Source organism: Montipora foliosa, chromosome 9, assembly GCF_036669935.1.
Source record: "Montipora foliosa isolate CH-2021 chromosome 9, ASM3666993v2, whole genome shotgun sequence".
Lineage (NCBI taxonomy): Eukaryota > Metazoa > Cnidaria > Anthozoa > Scleractinia > Acroporidae > Montipora > Montipora foliosa.
The window spans coordinates 12,792,378-12,802,377 of record NC_090877.1 but is presented as its reverse complement, the minus strand read 5'-3'; the positions used below and the strand labels follow the sequence as shown (position 1 = coordinate 12,802,377).

Below are 10,000 nucleotides of genomic sequence, written 5' to 3'. Positions count from 1 at the left end.
CTCGACCAAGTCACACGATTAAATGTGGCAAATCATCCACAGGTCACTTTCAAAAATACCATAATACTCTTTGTTTGCGCTCCAAAAATTTGCATAAGCGTTGTTTCCAGTTTCTCTTGAGACTTACAACGGTCCCAAGAGAAAATAAAAACAATCCTTATGCAAAATATTGGAGGACAAACGAAGAGTATTATGGTATTTTTGAAAGTGGCCTATTGATGATGGTGGTGTAAAGTACCAGTAAGAGAGGTCACTGTAAGATGCTTGGCAATGGACGAATTCGAAAAGACAATTACAAATGGCAATGATCATCGTTTCAACAACCGGTTACATGTTCGACTCCTGCAGGAGACCTTGATTTCCTTTTCAATTCTCCCTTCGTCTTCGCCCGGTATCAAGCAAGATGAACTAGACATTAAATTTAAAGTGCACATAACATCAAATAATTTTTTGTTCCTAATAGAATCTCCACATCCAAAGCAACATATGTTACCATTGTTACCCAGGATTTTCTCTTTTCTGTGCCGCGAGAGCTACGTAAACTTGGCAGAACTAGCTGTAATTTGGACCCGCGACCATAATGTGAGAGGGATGGGTCTATTCTCGATTTTACCTCACAAACTGCTTCGCATTCCTATTTTAAAACAAAATTTCGAACTGCAAAGCAGCTTGTTACGTAGAATCGAGAATGGCCCCATGCCTCTCACAGCTCGGTCGTGGGGCCAATTTACTGCTAGTTTTGATAACCTTGCACATATCTTGCCCGGCAGATAGTGTAGCAGCTGATCCAAAGATTACTCGCCATCGGTTCGCAATCCTTGCAGGAAACAATGATATGTCATTCTTTCTATTGTTTTAGCTATTGTTTGGGGTCAGGGTTGCAAACCAATGGCAAGTAATCTTTGGATCAGCCTTTACATCACCCAAATTTTGAGGTAAGAATCGTGAAACGTGTTTGCTTTCGGTGGGGAGATCGATATTGTAGACTAAAAATATTTGAGTTTAGGTGCACTTTTAGTCGTTAGCTCGACTAAAACTGAAAAAAAGTTTACCACGTACGACTATCTTAATTTCGCATACTTTTAAGATTAATCCAGCCTTATATGAGTTCCTTGATCAGTGAGTGTTCAGCATACGAGAAAGCTTGGCAAGCGCGAGATGTACACGTCAGCCGCGCGTAAGCGTCGAGATCGCGAGGGTTGGTCTCGCGGTCTCGCATCTCCTTTAGCGTCCCTTGAGTGCCTTTCGCTAGCGATGGACAGAGTTTTTTTTCCCGCTGCCACGTAATGTTACTACACTCACCAAGTAAAGCCCCACTGTCGTACTGCGCCTTTTGTCGATGGTGATTGTAGCTGAAGGACTTGTAGCCAATTTGAAGATAAACCAAATTTTCCCTGAACAGCGAAAAAAAAACAATAAATAAACCAAACAAAAAGAATGAATGACGCACTCTCGTTCGCAAGTCTCCGGGCAAGTTTTGACGGCCGATTTTGCTTGGAAGGGCCGTTTTTCACGGCACCACGGGATATTTTTAACAGATTGCAATTATTAGTGCAAACACCAGTCCTCACTTATTGCACTGCTGCAAATTCTGTATCAGACTTTGTTTGCACGACATGTTTTCGTGACATGTAGAGCATTGGAATCACTTTTCCGCGCAGTTTAGGAGAAGCAACTTGCTAAAAAACTTGTGTGATTCACGTGTTCACACGATTATTCAGAGGTAAGTTAGTACTAAGCTGGGTTAAACACAGTGGCAATAGATTTCGGTTACTCTTTAACATCCTCTGCTGTCGTCCCGAACGACTGAGGAACAACCGAAAGTTTATCTTTATTTTGCTCCCTCGCTTCGTCCCTATCCCAGACGAATGTAAAGTATAACCATTTGTAGATCTGAATTGTCTTCCCCTCTTTGAAGAACCTGAGGGTTGGCCCGCCTGGGATCGAATTCAAAATGTCCCGTGAGTGTAGTCCGATGCTCTTCCTTCTGAGCCGACCGGTCAGCGGTAACGTACCTGAAGTAATCTTTTGTTTTGTTGTATCCACTGTTTCTCAAGATTTTTATCATGGAAGGGTTAGGAAAAGATGCGGTTGAAACCGTGGTCTCATAGCTGACAACATCACAAGCCATAGGACAGACACACGTGTTATCAAGGACACCGTCGAACAAATCTGAAACAATAAAAATTGCATGGTGTTGGTTTACAATGATAATATGTTCAGCTAGGTTGAACTCCAAACATTCCGATTCAGATTCAGCTCGCATATAGAATTCCTGGTAACACAAAGCATAAGGCATAAATTTAATTTTAAGACAAAGGTGGAATCCATACCGAGTTTTAAGGGGGGGGGGGGGGGGGGGTTCAAGCTTTTTGTCAATACTTACACATTAAGAAACACAAAAGCCCTCCAATGTACCGATTGTTAACGAAACTATACAAATATTGTTGATCTCCAATTGACTTTTTGAAGTAATATATTTAACGTTAACTGAAAGGTCAAGCGAAATTGTAATCTACTCCATGAATACCTTACCAGTTATAACTTGGTAAACACACTCATCGTCTTGTCGGAAACAAACTCGATCATCAGAATTACCTGATAATACAAACAACTAAGATCAACCACTAAAGAAAACATAGTTCATTCTATTGTATCGTTTATTGAGCATGCGTTTCTAGTCGCGTTTGAATTGATCCAGTAATGTGCTACCATGACCAAAATCAAGTTATTCTAAGCACTGAGTGACCTAAGTTTTACTCCATGATTGCAAAATGACACCTGTTTATTTTTACCGGAATTTTCCTTTTTAAAATCTTGAGAGAGCTGGATCATTTCCGAGTTACCGTGTGTCTCAGTTTGGAGGTGAGTCTTGGTGCTCAACTATTGAAAGGGAAAATAAGTTTGATTTGCAAAAGAATACACAACTCATTTCCATTTGAATGGTTGTGCACTAGGACTCGCTTTGAAACTGAGGCATGTAACAACTCGGAAATGGGCAATTGCAATGCGTGTGTGTACCCGGCTAAATGAATATGCAGCACGGGAGTTTCGGCAACTCATATTTTGCCTAAATAATAAGCTTTATAAACCATTTTACGGATACGGCGGGTATTTTGAAATTCATTGTTTCAAATAGCTATTATGGGATCTAAGGGGGCAAATTAGTATGCATTTGCCCCCTAAAAATCCCATAACAGCTATTTGAAACAATGGATTTCAAAATGGCCGCGGTATCCGTAAAAGTGAGTAAATGGCCGTCAGTTTTCCTTTGATCTGAAGTCGATGTAAAACAAAACCACAAACAAATATTTGGCACTGAAAATTTAATCTGTTACTCGTCGTTGCGGGCAGTACAGCTGAAACTAAAAAATAATAAAGGCTTGCGATTCGAAAAAAACTGAATTACAGATAAAGCTACAGATACAAACAAGCGATTAAAAACTTTGGGGCATCTTTCATCTTATGCTCAACATCGATAGCGATGAAACAGGTCAAAAGGCAAACAAACAAACAAGTCTTCAACGCACAAACGTTCAACGCAAACGAAGCGACGAGCTCATGGCATTGAGATCACTTGATCCCCAACAAGGGGGGTACGGTGGGGAGCGCGGGACGACAAACTGTCCCTTACAGTCCAATCGGTCATTATTGAATGTGAGTAATGGCGGACCGTGAAATCCAAAACTTGCACTCGAAACAAATATGCGTTGGATAAAAAATATAGCTCAACATTTCTCCAGTCATGTGCAAAGCAAACACACTTTCAAAATGTGAAGATCATAGTAGCACTTACAAATACCAGGTATGAGCTTATATGCCGTATGATCCCGTCTGGTGTTTCCAAGAAGACAAATTTCTAGGGCAAGCGAAATTGCTAGGTCTTCATCCAGCTAGAGCTAGCCAACCCATATCCTACAAACGCTCGCAGTCGCAAATCATCAAGAGCAAATGTAAACGGTAAAGTAAGTTACATTTTTCACCAACTGTATTATTAAGTGCACACAGCACGTTGAACCAATGAATGTTTTTTAAAAAAATTATGTAACTGGATTAGAAGGCGCGGGAAATATGCCCATATAGCTGAGATTAACTTTGGTTCCCAAGAGACAATTTTATACCTTTCTCCTTGTGGTGTAATCTGCTACACTGTAACCATATTACTCAACCATATTAAGCTAGTATTTCTTTTGATCTAGTAAGTCGATGTCGCCTCAGGTCATGTGAATGCATGTTTGTGTATACTTGGGTCGAGTTGCTCTAACCAGGGTTAAACACCATCACGAAAATGAATGAATTGTTGTCACGGTGGCAGAATGTCACGGGTAAAATGAATTCAAAACTAATTTTCCACATCGCACGTGCACCTAGATTGTTTTTCTCATTAATCGATCAATTCTTTAGTCCCATAACGTAGTGTTCACTCCCTAATTTAGCTGTAGAAAGACCGTTTGTGTTTTTACTTTGCTTTGTATAAGAAGCTAATCCTAGATTTTCCAAGCTTGTTAATCGAAAGACCTAAATTTGGTATTCTCGTTCCCCTTTCAATCATGATGTACCCGCGAGATTTACACACGACACGCGACGCGCGACCCGCAAAAATTGGGTGCTCCTGCCAAGACAACTAAGCATACTCCATAAACCATAGACCAAGGCTGGATTACAATTTGCGTTAAGAGCCGGTTACACACAAGCAATTTCTCCTTGACAATTGTCATTGACATTGTTCATATGCCGCATGTGTATGACGACGACAAGTTTTTCTTTGACGACGGTTTGCCTTTGCAAGTCTTATTTGCTGGTTGTGAAACGAATTAACAATTTTTCTTTGACAAGTTTTCACTGTAGCCAGCCATACAATTACACAGCGGACGACAACAATAAACCAGCGGGGCGCCATCCCATACACCATTACAGTGAGTCATCACAAGAAACAAGACCGCTGTGACCGCCCGCAATTTTTTCAATTTTCTTGAACAAGTTTTTTCCTTGTCGACCCGTACAGACGAGCAAGTTATTTCTGCAATGTGTCCAATTTTTTTTCCCTTGACAAGTGCACTTGTTCAAAAGCTAGCATGCTAGCTTTTGAACGAATGCAACTTGTCAAGGAAAAAATTGACAAAAAGGGTTCTTCATTTACAACACCAGCAAATAAAATTTTGCCAAGTCAGAACTGGTCAATGAAAGCTTGCTGCGTGTGCATTTGATACTTTCCTTCCGAGGCAACCATGGGAAAGTGGTTCTCAGCTTTCTTCCGGCATTCACAACGGAAATCAAATCGGAGGGATCTGATTTCAAAATAATAACATTATTTGAAAACGTACTCTAGGAAGGTACAGCACCCGATACAACAATCACATTGCTTCTTTCTGCTGTTTTTTGATTGTATGGCCTTAGGCACCACAGAGCTTTTTTTAAGACATCACACAAAGCGTATCCCTGGAGTGTATGAGGCTTTTGAGCCAGGGGACAAACCGAAAAGATCTTATCCACCCCGAGAAACCTCATCTCTAAAGAGGTATCTACATTTAGCTAGATTACACTTTGTGTTAAATCACCGGACCGGCCTAAGAGGTCACAGTAAACTCTTACCTGATACAACCGATTCCGCCCTACAATTTGCACGCCTCAAACGTCATATTTGAATATACATTCATAAAAGCAGCCCTCATGATGTGTAAGGTTTGAAAACTTGCCTACCGTTTGGAGTCATCACAGTTTGGGTCCTCGTAAGGCGCCATCTTGTTGCTGTAACTTTAAAAACAGAATTGAAAAAAACAAAGAATTATCAACTGTGGTGCGGCTCAATTTTTTTCCTGGCTCAATGTTTTTTTAAACAAGATCAGATATTTATTTTTCCTTTGTTCCCGGTTCTGAATTGATGATAAATATTAGAACCAAGAACAATCAAAATCGAACTGGTTTGAAAAATTTTAAACAAAGAAAAAATTAGAAGCACAACTAGAAAGACCATAAATGGCGGCCAAAAAAATATTCTTTTGTTTATGTGCTAATTAGACTCACTAGCCTCGTTTGCATGTACAAAATACAAAGAAATGTTGCTTGGAGCGAGGCTAGTGAGTCTAATTAGCACATAAACAAAAGATATTTTTTTGGCAGCCATTTATGCATTCGGTCTATATGGATAAGGAATCGAAAGTAAACTATTTGAACAGTGCAGAGGAAAATAGCAGCCAGAACATTCTGATTAGTCAGTAAAATTGACGTCATTGTAGTATTTTAGTAGTCTTTAATATGCTCTTAGGAACGATTGGTAGTTGAACTATAGAACTATCATAAAAATAAATTCTTACTATCAATTCACAATACAATGAAAATGCAACTGATGCAACGTTAAATGCAAAAAGCATTGCGTAAAATGCAAGATCAGTACAACCAGAAACCCATAAGGGTTGAAAAGTGTAACGGCCCCTTGTGTGCTTGGAAACAAGCTTCTGAATATTCGATTTGCTAAGTACATATTTGGAACAACAAGAGCGAGGGGTTCCAAATATGGTACTTAGCAATGAAACATTAACCAATCAGTTCGCACTGAAATTCAGAGCTGTGAATGCGCGTTACACGTTTCAACCCTATGGGTTCTGGTACACCAAAATGCGACCTTAATCATGATTTTGACACCAATGCCGTTCCATATATTATGTCCACTGAAATCTCATGTGACATTACAGATCTTACAGAGATTATAATAAGCATGATCGCGATACGGCAAACGGAAAGCCAGACTGAAATTTGCGTTTTGCCAAAAATGGAAGAAACCCGTGTGATGTAAGTCATTTATTGTTTGTTATCTCAAGATATCGGAAGGAACAGTCATGTTAGGATAGAGCAACGACGGTCGAAAATAATTACGCAATTGCGATTCTACACTTAGTGATTGGTTTAAGAATCTCGCGTCAGTTTATCAACCAGTGAGAAGGAAAACCAAAACCAATCGCGACTTACTCGCGCTTTTTCCCGCGCTTTTAGCGGAAAGTTACTCGGAATTGCTGCGAAATTGGATTGGTTCATTGCGCTATTTGCACCTGCTGTGATTGGTCGAAGTGATTACTCTGGTATTTGTTTTACGACACTCAACTGAAAACCGCTTTAAGAGAATTGTCACGCTTTTTTTACAAGTAGTAGCAGCCTGTCGTAAACGCGATTAAATCGAACAAACAACAATATTTTCGATAAAACAATGTTTACAATATTAGCTTGTCCCGCAAATAGCTACGAAGCTAATCATGGCGGAGGACAAGACCAACATAACGTAACACAACAAAAGTAAAAGCACACTAAGGTAAATAACTTGAAAAAAAAAACTGAAACATTTCACCGACAAGTAGTTATGGAAATACAATCCTAGAACGCCAGTAGGAGTTAGGCAAGAAATTCAAGATACAAGGTAAGCTACAAAGTAAGTCCTAAACATCTGTGAGAGCTGTAAGTTACCTTGTGCCTTGCAGCCATTAGATTTTTGTCACCAGAGCCTCGAATCGACCCAAGGCTCTGGGAAGCTCTATGTCAAGAGAAGAGCTCTGGGGTCGAGATTGAGCTATTAAGTTCAAAGTCACTTACCACATTTCTCGTAACACTGATCTGCCATTGCCTCTCGCTGTCTAGACATAATCAGGCCAGTGTACTAGCTTGTGCCGCATGGCGTCCAGGAGCTACCAGAGACCGGCCGTTCCAAGGTTTGACGTATTCTCCTTGATTTATGCACAATGAATCCTAGACTCCGTCGGATATGAGACCAGACAAATGGTCATCGACCAGACGATTAAGCATTAAAGACAAAAACCCTGTAATGTCCCCATAGGAAACGCTAAAACACCTTTTTCGCCAGGTTCTGAGTTGAATGGGGGGGGGAGTAGCATATTCCCGCATCTGTAAAAACTGGCACAAGTCTTGTGTGGAGCCCCTTTTGTCCAAAGATCCAAATTCACAAGTACTTGGTAATGGATCATGTTTATTCATGTTAGGTCCAAACGCCCTTGAAAAAGTCTCGGTTTTGCATGGAAAAATCGCTAGCTTTGAATGCTTCGGGGTGAGTTCGGTTCTGTACTCCTTCCGTACAGTTGTATACTACCCCTCTTATACTGGTAACAATGTTTGGCGCAACAGCAACAACAACGCTTCGCCACACGGCCTTCCCGCCCTGACAGCCGCTGTAGCCTTACAGGCGTCCAATATTGAGCCCTAGCTTTTAAACGATGGATGATCATCTTTCATGGAGGTCCTTGGGAGTTTGTTATCGTTGGTCAACGGGACACAAAGTGACAGCCGGAAAGGGCGATGTTATCTACAGGGTACTCAATGCGCAAGGACCGTAGCGATGGGGTAGTCAAAGTAATTTTATTGATACTACAGCACAGAGAATAAACGACGTAACCTGTAAAGATTATTAAAAGAAAAAGCCAATGTAACACGTGCCAAGGAGAGTCTCACTCCCTTCAAAGATGTAGTGAAAACCATGTAGGGTGACATAATTAGAAAGTCTTTCCAGGTTGGGATCTTTTATTCTCGGTGGCCTCACATAAGCCATGATCATGCTCAAAATTAGCGCCGACGAAAGAAGGTCTCTGTTTGCCTACCAAATGCCTTCTCTGCAAAAAGAAAGAAAACTAAAGAATTATCGAACTAGTCGCGAGCAAAAGAGTTGAACTCAAATGACACGCTGGGTAATATTAAATGGAGGGCTCTTAAAATCACGCTGCGAGACTTTCCACCAGGCGTGCGGTGACTTCAAAAGGTTCTGCCCAGGCCACAGTTGTAGCGCTAATCCACTGGATTTAATCACTATCAAGTGGATAAGTGATTTATTCAGTGCATAGTGCTATCCACCCCCTAGACCAACTGGGGCCAGAAGTGCCATGAATTTTTTTGAACCAACCCATAAATTCAAATGTTGTACTGCCCCGAAAGCTAAAGAAAAGCGGATTTCGAGATGCCGCAATAGCAATACACTGAGCATCCGCTTGCAGTTGCTATGCCGCCAATATGGTGGCTTTTTGTCCTAGTGTTTCAACTGGCGGGGTTTTGAAACAGGCAAAGGAAACGATGGACCAAAAAAGGTGACTCTTGGGTAGAGACTCTACTGGTGTTTGACTCAACCTGAAACCAAACTATCTGGATTACAGCCGATAAACGTCTTTTTGCAAAAACGATAGGTGCACAGAATTTTACGGAGTGCGTGAATTGTTACGAGTTGGTGGATTAAAATAAGTTCGCTTTCTATGCACGTTCATTGTGAGTCATAAGACTTGAACGAGTTCAGCGTGATGAGTACAACCTACTTCACACAGCGCATCTATCCTTCACCAATTTGGTAAAGATTTTTACTGACTTCCAACCGAAAAGTATTTCTCGAAAAAATTCATTTATCAAGTTTGGCCGAACGACAATGCCAAAACAAAAAACCGCTTTAAACTTCTGTCTTTCTGTTTAGAAACCCAAACATTCTGGCCGAACGAAAATGCCAAAACAACCGCCCCTAAAACTAAAAAATGCTAACTTTAAATACTAAGCAGGTGACAAAAAAACTAGCTGATCTGCATATATAACGAGGCGAAGGCGCAAAAGCAAAATTATACAAAGGAATACAATGAGCTCGTAGGTGTTAAGGAGCGCTAGGGCTGACAACGCGAAATATGCGAAAATAAAATGACACAAAGCGGTTTACAAAAAAGCGAAACTATTCCTTCTGTTCAAAGTTTTGTTCGGAAATATCAGATTCCGGAATAAAACATAAAGCCAAAGTAGTCGATTTATATTTGTGTTTTACAATGTACAGTACATACGTGCACACTTTAATGATTTTCACAAGGAAAAACTTAAATTTATATATACAACCACTAGTTAGATGCTTCATGCCACCGCAAAAAAACAGTTATAAAAGTCATGTTTTTTAAAATATTTTCTTGTGGGTGCGTTTACCGAAATAAAATCGATATAAAGTTCTTACCATCTTAAGTAGCGCCGGAAATTGACAGCAAAC

General features: G+C 40.4%; 1 protein-coding gene across 1 annotated transcript in view; it reads right to left on the bottom strand.

Moving 5' to 3' along the window:
- LOC137970986 (acid-sensing ion channel 5-like) overlaps positions 1 to 3,877 on the bottom strand; it is a 7,511-nt gene extending 3,634 nt beyond the window's left edge. Inside the window, exons 1-3 of the mRNA XM_068817676.1 lie at positions 2,536 to 3,877; positions 2,016 to 2,172; positions 1,303 to 1,394 (exon numbers count right to left, since the gene is read on the bottom strand). Coding sequence (XP_068673777.1) covers positions 1,303 to 1,394; positions 2,016 to 2,131 — 208 coding nt within the window. The 5' untranslated portion in view covers positions 2,132 to 2,172; positions 2,536 to 3,877. The remainder of the gene's footprint in view (positions 1 to 1,302; positions 1,395 to 2,015; positions 2,173 to 2,535) is intronic.
- Positions 3,878 to 10,000: the final 6,123 nt, after the last annotated feature.